Below are 19,548 nucleotides of genomic sequence, written 5' to 3' on the forward strand. Positions count from 1 at the left end.
TGAAACACAGCACTTGCGGAGGCTGAGTGAGCTTGTGAGGTGGATGAAACCAAACAGAGCAGCCAGCACGGGCCTCTTTCAGGGTTGTAGCGATTTATTCCATTCGCTCAGAATCGTTATCCATGGTATCACATATTGTAATTCTATCGTGACTCTGAGATTGTTATCCATGGTATCACATATTGTAATTCTATCGTGACTCTGAGATTTTCAATGAATCAGAATACATTTCCCTAATGTCCCGTGTTAATTACACTCAGTAAAATTAATCCTATGAATTAAAAACATTCAATAAAATTAACTCTATGAATTAAAAACTAAGACCATGTTCTAAGTTCATCAAGGAAAAACACCATACTCTCAGGTGTTAGGTATCAAATACAATTCCACATACTTCAAGTAAAGTAAGAAGCATTATCACTTAGCATGATGCAATGAAGAAAATTCTAAACTAAAACTTAGTTTCTAGACCTATTTCCTCATGAGCTCATTTTGTAAACTTATGTAAATAACTCACCCATTCATTTTATGGTTAACCATTATGCAATGGGTAAATAGTGCCTCACCCCCAGGTAAATTATTTATTTTAGTATCTGTGAAAATGCTTGGAAAAATATAAAATAGGGAGACATATATATACATATATATAATGTTTTCCTACTTGCTATAAAAATTTTCATATTAATAGAGTGCTTTTTGAGTCACTGCTGTGTAAATAGAAACAATATCTTGGTAATAATGCAAGACTAAAGTCAAAATACATTAGCAGTATTTTTTTATGAATGACCTAGTTTTAAAAATAGGATTTCAAGTGTGATGTCAAATATTTTTGAGAAAGTGAAATATTGTGTATTTAACAGAGGGGCACAAGGATGGACAGGTGGGTAGTAGGTGATAGATGTCAGTAGTGAGCAAAGCCAAGACAGGGGCTTGGACCACTTGCGGTGGTAACAGGGCTGGGAGCTCTGGGTGGTGGCGATGATTGGGTGATGGCAGAGTTGTATTGGAGCTTGGTTTGAAAATCCCTGTGTCTGGGGCTCCTGGTGTCCGGGCTCCTGCATGCTTCTCCACCAGCTCCTCTCACCCTCCTGGTGCTGCTGCTTGTCTGGGACCCACATGGAGGACGGGCCTCCTGGGGGTAGGCACAGTCTGTGTGTTCTCCATCTCTGGGGCTCAGCGAAGCCTGGATGTAGGACAAAACAGGCTCCCATCAAGGCTCAAGTGAAGACTGGAACTTGATCACAGCCACCTGTGTCAGGAAGATCATCTGGGTCAGTCTGTGCCAGGAAAGGCAAGGTTTATGCTGGAGACCCCGGGACGGGGAGGAGGGGAGAGTTTCGGCCGATCCTGAGGACATGACATCTGTGCTTGCTGAATAGGGCCAGGCTGGGCCCAATAAAAGGGCAGAGACTCCCAGGAGGTATGAGTACATGGTCTCGGGTGAGGCCCACTCCCTCTGGTAGGCAAGCAGGCGTGACGGGTGCACACACCTGAGCCAGAAGGCCACGCCCTGGGGACTCTGCGCCTTTGCACAATTTGTGGGCCACCCACCCGGACACAGGGCTCATCGCCCAATGGGGCTGTGCCAAATGTCAACCTCGGGGATGTTTGTTTGATGTTTTCCAAAGAGCAGATTTTTGCAAGAACTTGAGAACTAGTTATAAGTTTCTTCCTTATATACTTTGGAAAGACAGGAGTCCCAGGAGCTTAAGAAAAGACCAGGGGCCAATTTTCCCTCCGTGTTTTAATTTTGAGGAGGGGCCAGCCTCCCTGGTCAACTCACCAGATTTCTTTGGAAACCCCCAGGACAAGTACTGGCCTCCTTGTTGTCATTCTTATTTTATATCTGAAGTAAGAAACTGAAATTTCCTTGTGATTCTGTGTGGGGTGGTGATGGGCCCGGGCCCACTCCTTCCCATGGGGATGTTAGGGCTCCAGGGCCTGGAGTCACAAGGGTTCTCAGGTTGGTGGGGGCTGAGACCAGGTGAGATCAGGTGAGGACGTCACATTCCCAATGTCTCCAGGACCAGCTCCTGGAGCAGGGGACAATTTCTCTGGTCACAACGAAGTCAACCAGAAGGAGATGCTGCCTCATGGAGAAGTAACCCAGGCTCTGCTGTGTGACCGACCCGGGTGACTGACCTGAGCTCTCTGAGCTCACTGTCTTCATTTAAAGAATGAATCCCGGGTCTACCACACTGTAGAACTGAATTGTGCTGAAGGTCTGTTATCTCGAGAGAATGACAGGCTACACATGGGGACGGAAGAAGGGGACATGGGCTAGCCCCCGCAGAGCATGTCCACGTGGCAGTACCCCCAACGAGGACAGTACGGAGCAGGGTCAGTAAGTGGAAGGGTCTGCATGACCACACCTCGTGGGTCCCAAACCGGACGAGAAGGTACCCGGCCAAGGCAGCTGTTGTCTTTAATGTTAGAGGAAAGTTGAGCTGAAGTTGAGCTTCCCAGGTGGAACTGGTGGTACACAACCTGCTTGCCAACACAGAAGACATAAGAGACGTGGGTTTGATCCCTGGGTTGGGAAGATCCCCTGGAGGAGGGCATGGCAACCCACTCCAGTATTCTTGCCTGGAGAACCCCATGGACAGAGGAGCCTGGGGGGCTACAGTCTGCGGGCTCATGAAGGAGTCAGACATGACTTAGCGACTGAGCACACACACGTGTGCCAGGAACAGTGGATGAAGACCAAATATATATTTCTATTAAAAAAAAATCACACAGTATTGCAGGCATGAGACACCAACACCCACAAATCTACCCGCAGCCAAAACCCCCGGATACGCTGTGTGGTCGCCATCAGTGGTGAAGGCAGGACTCGCACGTCAGAGGGTCTCGCTTGGTACCCACCTGCAGGGCAGCCGGGCTCCTTACTCGTGGAACGCCTGGTAGCTGAAGTTGTCGGACCGGGCTTTGAAGTCGTATTTTCCAGTCATTCTCTGGTAGTGCCGGACAAGGAGGGCAGCGGCCCCGGCCACCGAGGCACAGGCGGCCCCCACGATGAGAACCAGGTAGCCAGCTCCCAGGCCCGGCCCTGCCACCAGAGGTGATCCTGTGTTGCACAAAAGAAGCCAGTTCTGACTCCATGTTGGAACTGTTTCTTTAACTTGCTTTTCACTGCTTTTGACTATTATTACAAATCATACACAATGGTCAGCCTCAGAGGACTCTGTCCCTCTGCATGTCTGTCAGCTAGAGTGCCTTTGCTCAGCTCATAGATAATCAGACCCTACCCACATGCAGAGGACCTCATGCGAAATGCCAGGCTGGATGAAGCACAAGCCGGAGTCAAGATTGCCAGGAGAAATATCAATAACCTCAGATACGCAGATGACACCACCCTTACAGCAGAAAGTGAAGAACAAAGAGCCTCTCTATAAAAGTGAAAGAGGAGAGTGAAAAAGTTGGCTTAAAACTTGACATTCAGAAAATGAAGATCATGGCATCTGGTCCCATCACATCATAGCAAATAGATGGGGAATCAATGGAAACAGTAAGACTTTATTTTGGGGGGGTGGGTCACTGCAGATGGTGACTGCAGCCATGAAATCAAAAGACGCTTTCTCCTTGGAAGAAAAGCTATGACAAACCTAAACAGTGTGCTAAAAAGCAGAGGCATTGCTTTGCCCACAAAGGTCCGTCTAGTCAAGGCTATGGTTTTTCCAGTAGTTGTGTATGGATGCGAGAGTTGGACTGTAAAGAAAGCTGAGCGCCAAAGAATTGATGCTTTTGAACTGTGGTGTTGGAGAAGACTCTTGAGAGTCCCTTGGACTGCAAGGAGATCAAACCAGTCAATCCTAAAGGAAATCAGTTCTGAATATTCATTGGAAGGACTGATGTTGAAGCTGAAGCTCCAATGCTTTAGCCACCTGATCTGAAGAACTGACTCACTGGAAAAGACCCTGATGCTGGGAAAGATTTGAAGTCAGGAGAAGAAAGGGACGACAGAGGATGAGATGGCTGGAATGCATCAGTGACTCGATGGACATGAGTTTGAGCAACCTCCAGGAGCTGGTCATGGACAGGGAAGCCTGGCGTGCTAACAAAGAGCAGGACACTACTGAGCGACTGAACTGACCCACCTGTGAGTAGAAGTGATTAGCATACTCCTTCCAAAGGTTGGCCACTCCCATGGAGATGTTTTGCAAGACTGCAGACCCTTTCACTTTACTTCCCCACTGCCTCTCCCTCTCTGTTCTGCCTTTTGACTTTAGTTCCTCCTTGCTTCTTTCTTTCTGACTCTATAAAGGAACCTGGCACCCAGACCCCAACAAGATGGTTATTTTGAGGCACAAGCCTGCCATGTTCTTGGTCAGTGGGCTGCCTGAATAAAGTTGCTTATCTTAACCCCTTGTCTCTCAGATTTATTGGCCTATCATGCAGCGAATGGAGCGAGCCTCGACTGGGTAACACCTACGGGGTGAGACGGTGCGGGTGGGAGGTCCACCCGCAGCAGTGGGGCCAGGTCCCGGCTGGGCCCCAGCATCGCCCCTAGAGAGAGGATTCAGGTCAGAGCCCATGATGGAGCAGGCTCTCCCGCGGCAGCTGCTCAGTGTGCCCGTGACCCCGCCGGCTCCCAGAGGTGCCAGGGCAGGTGCCTCAAGCCCAGGAGAGCACAGCAGAGGGGACAGCTCCTCCTGCTCATCCTCTGGATGGTCACTGGCCAAGAAGAGGAGGCCACGTGGGAACCACAGGCAGTGCAGGAGGGGGCAGAGAGCTCAGTGGACTCGGCGCAGGGACACGTTGCCTGTACCCACATGCAACTCAGCACCGGGGAGCCAGCCTTCCCCAGACTCAGGGGCGAGAAAGCACATGGGAGTCTGGACCCCAAACTGCTGAAAACAGGGGTGCAAATACTCAGATAGGCAGGTTCACTGCAGCGGGAAGGGGAGACAGGCCCAAACCCATCCAAGGCTCTGAATGAACAAACAGCTGTGGCCATCACCCGGAGGAGTGGCGTTCAGCCATAAAAGGGAGGAGGTTCTGCCACACGCTACGTGGGACACAGAGGAGCCCTGAAAACAGCCACTCCGCTGAGTGACAGGCACGGTTGCCGAAGACCACAGGCAGTCATGTGATCCTGTTTTTAGGGAAACGAGTCAGAAAGCCGACCTCATGGTTTCAGGGGTGGGGGTGGGGCTGAGGGTCACTCTCTGTGGGCTTGGAACTGCTTTGGGGGATGAATATGTTTTGGAACTAGAGAAAGGTAATGGTCGTACCACACTGTGAATATGCTAAATTCTACCCAATAGTTTATTTTAAAAGTTAACGTTATATTAGGTAAATTTTATCTCAATCTTATCACAGGAGCTTATCAGAAAGGTCTGGGTATGAAAGCCTTCCTGGGCAACAAGGGACACTTGAGACCCCGTTTCCCATTTCTGGGGCTATGGCCTGAAGTGCCTGCTTCTCTGGGCCCCCCAGTTACAGCTCAGGTATGTGCAGCAAAGTGGTCAACTATGGCTTAGAAGAGGCTCCCTTCAGACAGCCTGTATGATGGGTCAGCTGGAAACCGGGCAACCCCATCCTCCAGAGGGAGGGCCACACTGGGATAAGGATACTGGGAATGATTGCTGGAGCACCTGCAACCTTCTAAGGAACCTGAGGCCCCAGGACTCTGGGTCACCAGCTTCCTAACAACTCATTCACAGCTGGCCCTGAAATCCAGCCTCCAGTGGATGGTACCATGGAGACTCCCCCCTCCTCCTGTATCTCACGTCAGGGGCCAACTTGTGACCATAAGAGGAGACTGTCTCCCTTGAGGATGCTGCAGCAGAAAAGCAGAAGTTCCCCCCATGGTTGGTCCCATGGAATCTAGCCACAGCCCCAGATTGCCAGCTCCAGAGACAAGGGAACCTGCTTGGTTGCTACCTCTCCAGCTGGGTTTCTGTTCCCTACAGTCAAGTGCTCTTAACCAGCCACAGAATCAGAGCTGCTCTGAGTGGAGTCCACAGGCCAGCACTGTCCCCTGGTTATCAGGGTCCAGGAATGGTTACTGGTTCAGGAGACATGCTTACAAATAGAGAGGGAGCCTGTGTTGCAACGTGACCCACACCATCAGTGGGAATGTCTCCTTAAACATAACATCCACAGGTCAGCCCTGATGGATGAGACACTTAAAAGACATGGGTCTTTCCCCGGAAGTGTGAGCCCCCATGCACAGGGCGGTGGTGACATCATGGTGTGATGTACATGACCACTCCTTCTGCAAAGACACTGACCTGTCACTGTCCCTGTGACGGGGATACTCTCAGTGAGGGGTAGTGATGGAGGTGTGCAAAAACCCAGGAGCTGGGAACCTAGAGCCCAGGCCCCTTCCAGAGGCTGAGCTCAGCCACTATTCGGGGACCCCCAAGCTTCTCACTTCTGAGCCTCCTCCACAGCTGTTCCAGACCCTTCCCACTGGTTCATTTCAGGAGCCTATAGGACATTAACATCAAACTTTCTCAACTTCTTCTTACACACACACACACATGAAACTGTAGTGACTGAGAAATTATGTTCTCCAGAAAAGCAATGGCCATGGATGATTTCCAAAAATTAAGTGCAAAAAGTATGATGCTGATAGATGATCTGTTGGCAGCACAGATTCAGGGATTGCCTGGGTGGATTCTTCCTTTAAAAGGCCAGCAAACAGTGTTACATGTTGAAGCATAATCCTCCAAAAAATATGTGTTGGGTCTGAACCCCCAGTGCCTCAGAATGCGACCTTATTCAGAAATATGGCCCTTGCTGATGTTATTAGTTAAGAAGTTATACTGAAGTGGGAGAGGCCCCTAATTCAGTGACCAGTGTCCGTAAGAAGACAGAGGTGCTCAGGAGAAGCCACGTGATACCAGAGGCAGAGGCTGGAGGGAGGCAGTCACAGCCAGGTAATCCAGCAGGACCTGCAGAGGCTGGGAGCCAGGCCTGGAACGGAGGCCCTCAGAGACTTTGGAAGGAGCCAGCTCCACCCATTATGTGATCTTGGATTTGTGTCTCCAGATTTCAAGAGTATTTTCTGTTATTTTAACCACTGTTTATGGTTCTTAATGAATGTAATTCACATATATGTTCTCTTTCATATTAGAGCCCCAGATCAACCAGCTCTCGGCAATTTAAGACAATGAAGAGAGCAGGAAAAGCATTGTCCCAGGACCCAGGCCAGTGATCGCCCATGGACCAATGCAAACACCAGGGCCTGGAGTCCAGCTTGGGAGACCCTGAGTGGACAGGCCTGGGGCTTGGCTGGGGACCTGTGATCTTTTAAATTTCTGAAATGTTCTGGATGAGAACCAGCAGCTGAATATCACTGGCCAAAAGCCTTCCTTCCCAAGCTCTGGTCAGGACTCCTGTCCTGGTTTATACCCTGCCTCCAGAACCCAGAAGTTCTTGAACAAGAAAATAGAGAGACAAAGAAGGCCATCCAGATTAGGAAGAAACAGAGTAAAAAGGGAAAATCAACTAGGATTAGGTTTAGATGCAAGAAAGAGAAAACCCCAAAATAGCGGTACAAAGAAAATGGAAGTTTCATTCTTTCTGGCATAAAAATGGGAGGTCAGAGCTCAAGCCTGTCCCCACAACTTTGCTCCAGGGTGTCCTGGGGCACCAGTTCCTTCCAGCTCCTGTCTGGATGGTCCTCATGACCCCAGGTGGTGGCTCGCTGCAGCCACCTCCCCTGCATGTCAGGCAGCTGGATGCATACCAGGTGTTTATAAGGAGGACGTTTGACACTCCCTTTTGCATCTTATTGGGGCTTCCCTGGTAGCTCAGATGGTAAAGCGTCTGCCTGCAATGCAGGAGACCTGGGTTCGATCCCTGGGTCAGGAAGATCCCCTGGAGAAGAAAATGGTAACCCACTCCAGTATTCTTGCCTGGAGAATTCCATGGACTGAGTCCATGGGATCGCAAAGAGTCAGACACGACTGAGCGACTTCACTTCACTTCACTTTGCATCTTATTAACCAGAGTTCACTCATGTAGCCACTCTTGCTGCAAGGTTGGCTGGGAACTATAGTTTTTCCTGGCAGCCACCTGTCCCCTATAAACTGAGGGTTCTATTACCATTGAAGGAGGGAAGAACAGATATTTGGGGACAGCTAGAAGTTTCTGAATCCATACCCAGGGTTAGTTGTCTAGCCCGAATCACCTGCTCACCTTCAGACCGAATCAGGGGTCCCCAGGACATCTGGTGCATCACGGATGCCTCGCTGCTTCTCAGTGACCGAAAGTCATCACAGTTCTGTTGTTTGCATAGGAAAAAAGTGTTCACATTAGTTGAACAACGGTTACGAGAAAGGTACCCACTCTCAGGGATGGTACACTGATTCACACATGTTCTTTCCTGCTAGAAACGTCAAGTCACAATGGATGAGTTCAATGAGGAGGGAAGGATGTTGGGGAGGCCAGATCACCTGGACTGTGCCAGGCTGCATGCCCAGCAGGATGAGGGGAGGACTAGGCAGCAGGCAGTTTGGAGGAAGTGAGATGTAGCCCCCTGAGCTGTCTCCTGTTACTAGCTCTGGCCTCATCTCAGAGTCGCCTTTGTGTTCTTCACAGCCTGCTGCAGATACTTGCTCCTTTTAATGCCTTTGCCTTACAAAAAGTTTCAGTGACACAGAATCTACTTGCTATATCCCTGTGACGGAGTGCACTGTGCTCCGCCCTCAAAGACGTTATAGTCCTAACCCCAGTACCTGTGGATGTGACCCTAGGTAGAAGCAAAGTCTTTGCAGAGGACCCAGGTAAGATGAGGCCATTAGGGTGGACCCCAACCCAGTGTGATTGTGTCCTTGTAAACAGGGGGCATTTGTACACGGACACAGGCATGCACAGAGGGAAGATGTGTGAAGACATAGGGAGAAGGTGGCACCAACCAGGCAGAGAGCCAGACCTCAACAGAGTCTCCCCACAGCCTCAGGAGGAATAACCTGGCCGACACCTCGATCTTGGACTTCCAGCTTCCAGAGCTGTGCAAGGAGAGATTTCTGTTATTTAAGCCTATGGTACTTTGTTACAGCAGGGCTTCCCAGGTGGTGTTAATGGTAAAGAACCCTTCTGCCAATGCAAGAGATGCAAAAGATGTGGATTCGATCCCTGGGTTGGGAGGATTCCCCTGGAGGAGGGTGTGGCAACCCACTCCAGTATTCTTGCCTGGGAAATCCCATGGACAGAGGAGCCTAGCAGCTAGAGTCGATAGAGTCACAAAGAGTTGGACACAACTGAAGCAATTTCGCACGCTCATATGCATGCACACACTTTGCTACAGCAGCCCTGGGAAGATAATACAACACCTATCCCAAAGGAAGTTGGAAAGAAATATGTGCAGCCCATATTATACAGAATTTGAGAACTGACAGCTCCTTACCCAGGCTGTCATGGCCGTTAACATCCTTAGTGCTGGAACCTCCCTGGTGGTCCAGTGACTAAGACCATTCCATGCTCCCAATGCAGGGTGCCCAGGTTTGATCCCTGGTCAGGAAACTAGATCCCACATGCCCCAACTAAGAGTTCACATGCCACAGCTAAAGATCCCGTGTGCCACAATTAAGACCCAGTGCAACCAAATAAATAAATAATAAAACACCCTAAGTGTTTCTAAGGGGCCGGTGCAGGTCAGGGTCCGTGCACAGGCAAGCACTGGGAGTCTGTGCTCCTTTCCTCCTGTTGTTCCAGAAGATCTTCTGTTTGAGAAAAAGTAACAACAAAACCAGGAGTCGCTGGGCTTCTCCTGTGCTTTCAGACGATGCCCTGCCGCTGATCACCCTGGAAACCACCCAATTTCCATGAAGAGCATAGGAACAAGCATGCCCCCAGAGGAAAGAGAAACAGGTAGTGGCTGACCCAGAGACCAGCAGAGCCGTCAACGCTATCCTCTGCCACAGGCGACATGTGACAGTCACTGCACCTACTTGTCTGTAGACAAAGAATAACTCTCCAACCCGGGAACACAAAGCGCATCTCAGTTTCAAAGGTCTGAGGAAATGAGAATGTAAAGTTATTCATAATCCCAGCATAAATGCTGAACAGGAAAGAAAAAAAAAGATTAAATAGGGTAATGGCTAGGATTCAATAGTGTTCCGTCGACTTGCTAACAAGAATTCCAAATTAAAACATTTTTACACCTAAATACATGTTCGATCACCTTGAAGAGAGGCACCACCGCACTATGAGAGGGAAGGTCTGATGTGATGGTCAGTGGAAGGGTATGGCCCCAGGAAGGGCTCCAGTGAACCACCCAGCGACATCGGTCTTCCACCCAAGGCTGTCCACCATCAAGACCTCATTTCATGCCTTTTAAAAGCCAATTCTGTGGGGCCCAGAACCCCTTCCATGAAGTCGGTTCCCAGAGCTGCCCAAACCCCGGGCTTCTGATCCTGGAGCCTCCCTCCTCATACGCTGGGCGTGAGTCCAGAGGTTTAGAATAGCAAAACACCTACTATTTTGCATGTAGCTCCGGGGGATTCCATGCAGATGCGGAGTTTGCAGTGCAAATAGACTATGGAGTTGTTGATGAAGGAGAAGATTTTCAGCTTAAACCGGGCCTTGTTAGAATTGCCGTTTTCGATCACGTTCGTGTGTGTATTGGGGATGGGGCAGCTGGGAAGAGAGAAGGTGACTCGTTAGTTCTAAACTGGCCCTCCTGTCCTTGTTGCAAGATGAATTTCCTTACATTGCACCTGAGTGCAGCTGGAGTATGCCCACAAGCCTCCAAGTAGGCAAGGATGGCTAGGTCTCCAGTTCCCAACAGGAAGGTATCCTGAGGGCACTGCCTAAACCCAGGTCTGCATCCACGTGTATCTGGGAATTCTCTTGGAAGTCCTTTTGACTGCAAGGAGATCAAACCAGTCAACCCTAAAGAAATCAACCCTAAATATTCATTGGAAGGACTGATCCTGAAGCTGAAGTTGCAATACTTTGGCCACCTGATGTGAAGAGTAGACTCAGTGGAAAAGACTTTGATGCTAGGAAAGATTGAATGCAGGAGGAGAAGGGGACAACAGAGGATGAGATGGTTGGATGGCATCACTGACTCAGTGGACATGAGTTTGACCAAACTCCGGAAGACAGTGAAGGACAGAGGACCCTGGTGTGCTGCAGTTCATGGGGTTGCAAAGAGTCAGACATGGCTGAGCAACAACAGCAAAATCAGACTACACAGCAAGGGGCAGGTGCCCAGTGGCCCCTGAGCCCTCACCTGTTGTTAATGAAACCAAACATGACTGGGTCCCTGGCATTGCTGGATGGCGTGGCCCAGCACTCAGTCAGGACCACCTTCAGGTTGCTTTTCTGTTTATAGAGCCCTACTTCGATCTTGACATCATCGCTGGCAGACACGCTGTAATTTTGAGGAATCGGAGAGTCTCCAATAAATAACTGCATTTCAGTGACGAAACTTCCAGCGCCGTGGAGGTCTTCAATGATGGTGTAAACCCTGCAAGACAGAGTGTTTGCAGGGGTTGCTTCTTTGACCCACTTGTTCCCATTCCTCCCCAAAATGCAACTTCAAAGAAGGGTGGAAATAAAAGAAGACCATCCAGTGAGAACAAGCAGAGAAAGGCTATTTTTTCCCCAAGCTGGCTGGAGCTGGGGCCAGCCCCGGTCACTAGAGCTTGGTGGAGACCTGAAGGCAGGCAGAGGAGGGGTGAGTTTCACAGGGGACAGGGGAGCTCAGGTGTGCCCTGATGGCATCCTATGTGACTGGCTAGGGGAACAGACCTGACTGTCTCTGGTTGGTTCAAACTGGAAAAGGGGACAAATCTAGGGAAATTGGCAGTTAATCAAGTCCTGGCCAGTATCCATTTGTATGTTCAGTCTTTCAGAAGGGTCTTCAAATGACTGAAACCCTAAAGAAGCCCCCAGGTGGAGGCACTGGGAGGAGTGTGAGCCCCGGGGAGTAGGGGAGAGACCTCTGCACGCACCCCCACTCGGGCATGTAGCCGGATGAGGTCAGGAGGTCATTCTGGAAGGCGCAGTGGATGGGGCTCTCAATCTTCATGTGGTGGATGATGCCCTCTGGGGACATGTCGTTCCTCAGCGTGGTCCTCACCACCGTAGTGGTCATGTTCTGAGAACAAACGGGAAGTGAGTGAGCTCCCGGGCCCCGGTCAGCCCCCACCGTGGCTGCCAATCACGGCTCTGGGTGCAGGGGCTGTTTAAAGTTTATCCCCTCCAAGTGTGAAAACGCTGACAACTTTTCCCCAGTATAAATTGCAAAAGAGAACTTAACATTGGGACACCCGATTTAGCCTATTTCCTGTGCTCCTTTTCTGCATTAAAAGGGAGCCAGAGACAAACTAGATCAGATACCCCAAACAACAGATCAGGCTGCTGCCCAAATAATCCTCAAAGGCATTTCTGAAAATGAGAGTGCAGAGCCCTCACCGAAGAAATCGAGTTAAAATAAATCGGTTAAAGTCCACGACTCAGAAAACTGCATTGTAATTTTGCAGAGAATTTTGCACAGAACCAAAGATCCAGAGGGCAACCTAACGAAAATGAATGTGATCTGGAAGAGGACTGGAGGATGTGAGGTGATAATGCAGTTTACACCTGAGGACACGAGTCCCCAGGGAACATTGTGATGCCTGTTAGTATTAACGAGGTTAAGCCCATAAACAGAAGTGCAGAGCAAATCAGTTTCATGCTAGGGAAATGACCCCAAGGTCAGCTGACATTAAGGACTGGCTGCTCAAAATGTGAATGTTTAGCAGAAAAAAAAGGTTTTCAGACAGTTGTGTACCAACTAATACAAGGAGATGGGCTTGCCAACATCAAAGAGAGTTCTGAAATTTCTCCAGAATCAAAAGCAGAGATGAAAACCTTGAGATGTGCAGCTTCATCATTTGATTCAGTGGAGAGAGCATTGTAGGAGGAGATTAAGAATTTCTGTGAAAATTGCCATCGTTCCGAAAAGTGAAGTCACTCAGTCGTGTCCGATTCTTTGCGACCCCATAGACTGTAGCCTACCAGGCTCCTCTGTCCATGGGATTTTCCAGGCAATAGTACTGGAGTGGATTGCCGTTTCCTTCTCCAGGGGATCTTCCCAACCCAGGGATCAAACCCAGGTCTCCCACATTGCAGGCAGATTCTTTACCAGCTGAGCCACAAAGGAAGTTCAAGAATACTGGAGTGGGTAGAATAGCCCTTCTCCAGGAGATCTTTCCAACCCAGGAATTGAAGCAGAGTTTCCTGCATTGCAGGCGGATTCTTTACCAACTGAGCTATCAGGGAAGCCCCCAAATCCTAAAGACATCACCAAAAAAAAAAAAAAAAAACTCATCAATGAAATCAGTAAAGCTGCAGAAACATAATTAATATATAGAAATCTGCTGCATTTCTGTACACTAACAGGAGCTATCAAACTAACTAATAAGCTATCAGAAAGAGAAAACAATCTCATTTACAATTACATCAAAAAATAAAATTAAAAACCTAGGAATAAATTTAAGCAAGGAGGTGAACGACTTGTACTCAGAAAACTGTAAGACACTGATAAAAGCAACTGGAGCCAACACAGACAGATGGACAGATACACTGTGGGCATGGACTGGAAGGATTAATATTGTTAACATGACCATTCCACCAGGGCAATCTAAGATTAAAGGCAATCCTTATCAAAATAACCAATGGGATCTTTCACAGAACTAGAACAGAAAAATCTAAAATTTGTATGGAAACATAAAGACCCCAAGGAAGCAAAACAATCCTCAGAAAGAAGAAAAAAACCTGGAAGTATCATTCGTCCTGACTTTAGACTATACTACAAAGCTACAGTAATTAAAGTAGCATGGTATTGGCACCTAAACCGACACCTAGATCTATGGAACAGAGTAGAGAGCCTAGGAGTTAACCTACACTTACTTGGGAAATTAATCTATGAGAATATACAATGAGGATAAGTCAACTTTTCCAAAAAATGGTTTTGGGAAAACTAGATAGCTACATGCCAAAGAATCAAACTGGTTTACTCTCATGCCATGCAAAAAAAAAAAAAAAAAAGTTCAAAATGGATACAGACTTAAATGTTAAATCTGAAACCATAAAACTTGTGGAAGAAAACATAGGCAGTATGCTCTTTGAAATCGATCTTAACAGTATTTTTTGATATGTCTTCTCAGGAAACGGAAACAAAAGCAACAGTAAACAAATGGGACTACATAAACTAAAAACTTACATAATGAATGAAATTATCAACAAAACAAGGCAACCTACTGAATGGGAAAAGATATTTGCAAATGACATATGGTGGCTCAGTTGGCAAAGAATCCACCCGTAATGCAGGAGACCCAGGTTTAAATCCTGGGTCAGGAAGATCCCCCTGGAGAAGGAAATGGCAACCCATTCCAGTATTCTTGCCTGGAAAATCCCATGGACAGAGGAATCTGGTGGGCTGCAGTCTGTGGGATTGCAAGAATGAGACAAAACTTAGCAACTAACCCACCACATATATGATAAAGGGTTAATATCTAAGACATAAAGAGAACTCACGCAACTCAACATCAAAAAAACAAACCCAATTTAAAAATGGGCACAGGATCTGAATAACCCTAAAATATGATGCTATCAAAATGTTACACTCAATATGCCAGCAAATCTGGAAGACCCAGTAGTAGAAGTGGCCACAGGACTGGAAAAGGTCAATCCTCATCCCAATTCCCAAGAAGGATAGTGCTAAAGAATGTGCTGAGCATTAGACAATTGCATTCATCTCCCATGCTAATAAGGTTGTGCCTAAGAACTTGCATGCTAGTCTTCAGCATTATGCGAATCAAGTACCTTGAGTGAGTGAGTGAAGTCGCTCAGTCGTGTCCAACTCTTTGTGATCCCATGGACTGTAGCCTACCAGGCTCCTCGGTCCATGGAATTCTCCAGGCAAGAATACTGAAGTGGGTTGCCATTTCCTTCTCCAGGGGATCTTCCCAACTCAGGGATTGAACCCAGGTCTCCTGCATTGTAGGCAGACGCTTTACCATCTGAGCTACCAGGGAAGTAGTTCAAGTTGTACAAATGAGTTTTTAAAAAGGCAGAGGAACCAGAGATTGAATTGCCAACTTTCGCTGGATCACAGAGAAAGCAAGGGAATTCCAGAAAAACATCTACCTCTGTTTCATCAACTACACTAAAGCCTTTGATTTTGTGGATCATAACAAACTGTGGAAAGCTCTTAAAAGAGATGGAAATACCATACCATCTTAGCTGTCTTCTGATAAAACTGTATATGGGTCAAAAAGCAACAGTTAGAGCCTTGTATGAAACAACTGACTAGTTCAGGATTGAGAAAAGAGTACCACAGGGCTGTCCGTTGTCACCCTGTTTATTTAATCTATATGCTGAGCACATCATGAGAAATGCTGGGCTGAGTGAGTTATAAGCTAGAATCAAGACAGGCGGGAGAAACATCAACAACCTCAGATATGCAGATACCACTTCAACGGCAGAAAGCAAAGAGGAACTAAAGAACCTCTTGATGAAAGTGAAGGAGGAGAGTGAAAAAGCTGGCCTAACACTAAATATTAAAAAAAAAAAAAAACTAAGATCATGGCATCTAGCCCCATCACTTCATGGCAAATAGAAGGGGAAAGGGTGGAAGCAGTGACAGATTTCCTCTTCTTGGGCTCTAAAATCACTGCAGATTGTGACTGCAGCCATGAAATCAGAAGATGATTGCTTCCTAGCAGGAAAGCTATGACAAACCTAGACAGTGTGTTGAAAAGCAGAGTCATTACTCTGCTGACAAAGGTCCGTATGGTCAAGGACATAGTCTCCCCAGTGGTCACGTATTGTGAGAGCTAGACTGTAAAGAAGGCAGAGTGCCAATAAATTGATGCCTTTGAACTGTGGGCTGGAAAATACTTCTATGAGTCCCTTGGACAGCGAGAGATCCAACCAGTCAACCTTAAAGGAAATCAATCCTCCAAACTCGTTAGAAAGACTGATGCTGAAGCTGAAGCTCCAGTATTTTGATCACCTGATTCAAACAGCCAACTAATTGGAAAAGCCCCTGATGCTGGGAAAGATTGAGGGCAGGAGGAGAAGAGGGCATCAGAGGATGAGATGGCTGGATGGCATCACTGATGCAATGGACATGAACTTGGGCAAACTCTGGGAGATGGTGAGGGACAGGGAGGCAGAGGGACAGGGATCGCAAAGAGTCAGTCGTGACAGGACGACTGAACGATACACATAATGGAATACTTCTGAGCCATAAAAAAAGAATGGAATTTCGCCATTTGCAACAACATGCATGGACCTAGAGGGTATCATGCTAAAGGAAATAAGTCAGACAGAAAAAGGCAAATACTATATGTTATCCCTTGTATGTGGAATCTAAAATACAAAACAAATGAATAAATGTAACAAAATAGAAATAGTTATAGATACAGAGAACAAGAGTGGTTCTCCAAAGAGAACCAGTACTCTTGGATAGTATTGATCTCTCTAGGTTATTATACAAACACTGAAATTAGAGTGAAAGTCATCATAATTTTTAGGGTTCATTTTCCTTGGTAGAGACTCCAGATGCCTTAGCGTCTAGGAAAAAAAGTCACACAGGTTCTTAAGTGAACGATGCAAAATGAAAACATTTAAACATCTTTGCATTTACACCTATCTCCTATGATTGCTTTTTAAAAATAAAGTGCTTGTGTTCATATCCCCAGGCTTCCCAAGTGGAGCTGTGGTAAAGAATCCTCCTGCCAATGCAAGAGACACAGTAGATGTGGGTTCAATCCCTGGGTCAGGAAGATCCCCTGGAAAAGGAAATGGCAACCCACTCCAGTATTCTAGCCTGGCCAATTCCATGGACAGAGGAGACTGGTGGACTACAGCCCGTAGGGTCACAAAGAGTCAGACACAGCTGATCTATGAAGCATGCACGCATGTTCATCTTTCCACGTTTTTGAATGATCTCCATGATGTTTATAAGTTCTGTGTTTTTTCAGTTCACTAACAGAATCTCATGGAGCACATCTGGTTTTACAAAGCCATGAAGTCACATCTTGGATGGGCGTTATTAAAGACAGTGAATCTGGAACATGTGCCCTCCCAGCAGTGGACGTCATGCACCTTGACTCACTTTGAAAACTGCTTCAGAAAACCTGGGCAGTCTCCTTCCGTCGTCGTATGAATTTTACACAAATTATGAAGATGATTCCATACTCCAGGAAACCTTTGGGGCGTGGGCTCATTTCTATATCTTCCAAGGCTGTACTGTGCTCGATCACTCAGTTGTGATCACTCTTTGAGACGCCATGGACTGTAGCCTGCCAGTCTCGTCTGTCCAGGGGATTTTCCAGGCAAGAACACTGGAGTGGGTTGCCATTTCCTCCTCCAGAGGATCTTCCTGACCCAGGGATCAAATCCACATGTTCCGTCTCCTGCACTGGCAAGCGGCTTCTTTACCACTGAGACACCGGGGAAGCCCTATCTCTTCCTAGCCAGATCTAAACCATCTGTATAGAGTGAATCAAACTCAGAACTGAGACCCTAAATTTCACTTTTATTAAAAACTAGGAAGTCAATAAAATTTAACCAAAAATAAAAGGAGGCAGAACCCACTAACAGCATATACTCTGCTGTATTTGTATAAGGAAGCCTTGGGGAGAATCTTAGTTTTTGACAAATTTCAAAACACTTAAGAGCTCCTGTGGCTTCCAGGGCTTGGATATGACTCATAAGACATGAATTTCCTTTTGTTCTGAATGGGTTCCGAGTCTTACTGAATTTAATTGCTCAACCAGGTGTTTGTCCAGCTCAGAAAAACAAGCAAGCAGGAGAGCTGACAACTGCAGGCTTCTCCTTGTCTCTGGGCCCCTTGTCTGCCCTCCAGTCGTGTGGGTGGCGACGACTCCCCCACAGGGCAGCCCAGGGCTCCTCCCACCTGAGCACCACAGGCAGGAGCATCTTATTTCTCGTATCTTTCCCTGGTTCTACAAGCCCCACACCAAAGTGGCCCCGAGAACCGCAGCAGCAGCTTCGCCTCCCCTCTCTGTGCACCCACCTGCATGTGAGAGTCTTTGGGATCTTTAAGAAAGAGAACCGGAACCCTGGTTGTTTTCCGGTTGTACTGGTTAGAGGGTCGGAGGGGAGCTGAGGAAGGCTGTGGTCACCAGAAGCATCCTAACTGGTCCTTCAACCCAGGGGCCCTGTCTGTGGGTCTGAGACCCCCAAGGCAGCCAGGCCCACAGGTCCCCACTGACCTCCAGCTGCCTGGCCCGCCCTTGGCCCAGGGTCTTGCATCGATCGAGGTGGGCTGGTACTCTGAGCTGTGTTTGCACCATGTCTCCAACCTCCCCTCCCCAAGCCCATTCTACTCAGGCCCTGGGTCATGTCCGGGCCTCCTGCTTAGCACAACACTGATTCTGACCCTTTCAGCCCGAGATGCCGCCTCCCTGTGCCCTAGACTTGGGGTCATCAGCAAGCTCAGATAAGCCTGTGCCCAGGCTCCCCCTCCCCATGAGGGAGCTCACCCAGGGCTCCAGCCAGAGCCTCTGAGGGTCCCACCCTGTGCCACTGAGACCCTTGGAGCAGCAGAGTCACAGAGGCTACAGGGTCCTCGGAAGCCAGGCAACCTCGACCTTGCCCTACCCCTTAGACCTTGGTGAGCTTCCAGGTCCCATTGATTAAACATGGATAATAATACCCAGGGACTTCCCTAGTGGTTCAGAGGGTAAAGTGTCTGCAATGCAGGAGACCTGGGTTCAATCCCTGAGTCAGAAAGATCCCCTGGAGAAGGAAATGGCAACCCACTCTAGTACTCTTGCCTGGAAAATTCCATGACGGAGGAGCCTGGTAGGCTACAGTCCATGGGGTCGCAAAGAGTCAGACATGACTGAATGACTTCACTTTCTTTCTTTCTAATAATACCCAGCCTGGCACTTATGAGGGAGCTAAATACCCAGCCAGCAGGTCCCAGCACCCTCCCTACCCCTGTTCTAGGAAATGAAGCCAAAGACCCTCAGGGCCCTCCCGACCCAGCAGCGCAGTTAACCCAGCAGTTTCCCTGATAAGGACTACCCTCCCCCAGGGCTATGGCCGACCCCCTGTGAGACCCTCCCCAGCCTACCTCCAAAAAGGGACCCTTCCCCTTGGTGCAGCGCTCCCACCCAGAGCCCAGCCTTTCCCACTGGCCAGAGCCACTTAGATACCCTCTATCATGTAAATTCCTGGCCTCCCTCATTGGCCATCAGCACTTGTCCTCGGCCACAGGCATGGTCCCCTCCATACATTCCTTGGGACCATTTCAGCCTCCTTGTACAGGCTCCCTGCAGAGGCCTCTCCCCACCCTGGGGCACGAGCTGGGTGCTGGACTGAGTGCTGGGCTGGCCCCACCCAGCTTTACTGGGTGATGGCCCCCACTCCATGCCAGGACCAAATGTTTCTCCAAGGACAACCTGCACGGGACTGCTGCTTCTCCCCAAGTCCCGACACTGACTGAACCCACAGAATGCGTTGCTACTGCCTGGTGTGGCCCTGAAAGCAGAGCCCTCATGCTCAGGAGCCAAATGTGGGGAGCGGGGGGAGGGGGGATGGGGGGAAGCAGGAGTGTAACCG

At 48.4% G+C, this 19,548-nt stretch overlaps 1 protein-coding gene across 1 annotated transcript in view; it reads right to left on the bottom strand.

Moving 5' to 3' along the window:
* Positions 1-2,749: 2,749 nt before the first annotated feature.
* Positions 2,750-19,548, bottom strand: part of UMODL1 (uromodulin like 1) — a 73,899-nt gene continuing 57,100 nt past the window's right edge. Inside the window, exons 20-24 of the mRNA XM_040232019.1 lie at positions 11,916-12,061; positions 11,192-11,428; positions 10,434-10,593; positions 8,152-8,236; positions 2,750-3,067 (exon numbers count right to left, since the gene is read on the bottom strand). Of these exons, the coding sequence (XP_040087953.1) occupies positions 2,886-3,067; positions 8,152-8,236; positions 10,434-10,593; positions 11,192-11,428; positions 11,916-12,061 (810 nt within the window). The 3' untranslated portion in view covers positions 2,750-2,885. The remainder of the gene's footprint in view (positions 3,068-8,151; positions 8,237-10,433; positions 10,594-11,191; positions 11,429-11,915; positions 12,062-19,548) is intronic.

This window comes from Oryx dammah, unplaced genomic scaffold, assembly GCF_014754425.2.
Source record: "Oryx dammah isolate SB20612 unplaced genomic scaffold, SCBI_Odam_1.1 HiC_scaffold_2, whole genome shotgun sequence".
In the NCBI taxonomy this organism is placed as follows: Eukaryota; Metazoa; Chordata; class Mammalia; order Artiodactyla; family Bovidae; genus Oryx; species Oryx dammah.